Below are 1,597 nucleotides of genomic sequence, written 5' to 3' on the forward strand. Positions count from 1 at the left end.
GGGACATCTAGACAAGCCATAATATTATGCAAACACCACTTTAGTACATTTCACAGCATTGTGCTGTAGTAAGTGATTAGAATTTAATCATATTCACTAATACCTATTTTACTAAATCATTTTTTCAAGAATGTGCCTTTCAAGACCAAGCTTCTGAGACAGAAAATAATCTGAGACCAGGATCCAGCCTTATAGAAGCCATCTTTAACGTGCTATACCATTGTAATTACTCTCCACATATATTTGCAAATGTTTTTGTGAGTTACATGGAAGAAGAACAATTATGGGACACCTTATATAACATTCCAGGTATGAGAAATTTACTATTGGTAAGTGAAGTACTTTATAGATACTGAAATCACCTTGAAAGGTATTTTAAAACTTTCATTGACTCTGGGTTTGCTGAATCTGTTTTCTGTAGAAGTTTATCTTGCATTTTTTTCATTACAGAGGTTTCTGTTGTAGACCATCAGCCATTAGTTCTGTCAAAATTAGTATGCTTGAGGTAAATTATACTTGAAAGAAGCTGAAGAGAAAAATAACATAATAAAGATTATTTTAACATTTAAAAAGTGCTCGATCATAAAGATTCAATTGTTGTTTTTCTTTTTAACTTACAAGAATTTACCAAGATGGGAAAATATTTTGTACATCTTTGCCACATTTCTTTAACACACCAATGGAATAAACTGCTGATCATTTTTCTTGACATATAACGCATCCATTGTTATGATCATAGCATCTTTTTTTAGTCAAGACAAGCACATTCTATCGTTCCTTTAGCGGCAGTGTGTTGTTCTTGATCTCTGCTGTTTGTCAGCTTTCAGTTAGACAGGATGTGAAGGACAGCGATTGCACATCAGAACAGGAGGTGCTGATGGGCACCCCACATTCAGGCCAGGCAGAGGTTTTCACGTACAATCCCACATATATCTGTATTTAATATCCTGAGAAGACAAAGAATGAGAATCCAGGTAGATACTATTATCATTGTCCTTTTACTCCATTCATCACTTATGCCTGGCTTTCCACCTATAAGCTTTCTTGTACACACTCTGTTTTGGACCAGCATTTTATTTTATTTTATTTTTTATTTTTTGGGAAAGTACAAAGAGACCAACTTTATTAATAACTATGAATTATTGAATTCTTAACGTATTCTAACTTACTTATGAATAGCACTTTTTGTCATGAAAAAGTTTGTCAGCTGTTGTTTAAAATGTATGACATTGACATGAACAAATAAACTTTCATTTTAAAATCTATTCTGATCATAACTAAAGTGAATGCCTATTACTATGCATGATATCTTCCAGTCATTTTTTTTTTTACATTTTAAAGTTTCTAATACTAGGAGAATATATCATATGATATCATTTAAATAAATTGTAAGACAAAGATACAGTATAAATCTTAGAACAAAAATTAAGATTAAGCAATATTCAGAAAGTTAAATACTAATTAATTAAAAATTAAATGTTTCAAAACAATTGAACTAAGAAAAACTTTTCATGATAGCAAAGACGTACTAAGAGTAAAACATAAGATAAATACTGGAATGGCAAGTAAATGACCAGCACTTCTAACAGTTTGAGGA

The 1,597-nt window shown here is 31.1% G+C and overlaps 1 protein-coding gene across 1 annotated transcript in view; it reads left to right on the forward strand.

The window, feature by feature from the left end:
* The window catches only part of LOC111814390 (uncharacterized protein KIAA0825-like), an 82,746-nt gene that overhangs the window by 52,323 nt on the left and 28,826 nt on the right, over nt 1-1,597 (forward strand). Inside the window, exon 6 of the mRNA XM_023707686.1 lies at nt 130-309. Within this exon, the coding sequence (XP_023563454.1) occupies nt 130-309 (180 nt within the window). The remainder of the gene's footprint in view (nt 1-129; nt 310-1,597) is intronic.

This window comes from Octodon degus, unplaced genomic scaffold (assembly GCF_000260255.1).
Source record: "Octodon degus isolate 3935 unplaced genomic scaffold, OctDeg1.0 scaffold00009, whole genome shotgun sequence".
Lineage (NCBI taxonomy): Eukaryota > Metazoa > Chordata > Mammalia > Rodentia > Octodontidae > Octodon > Octodon degus.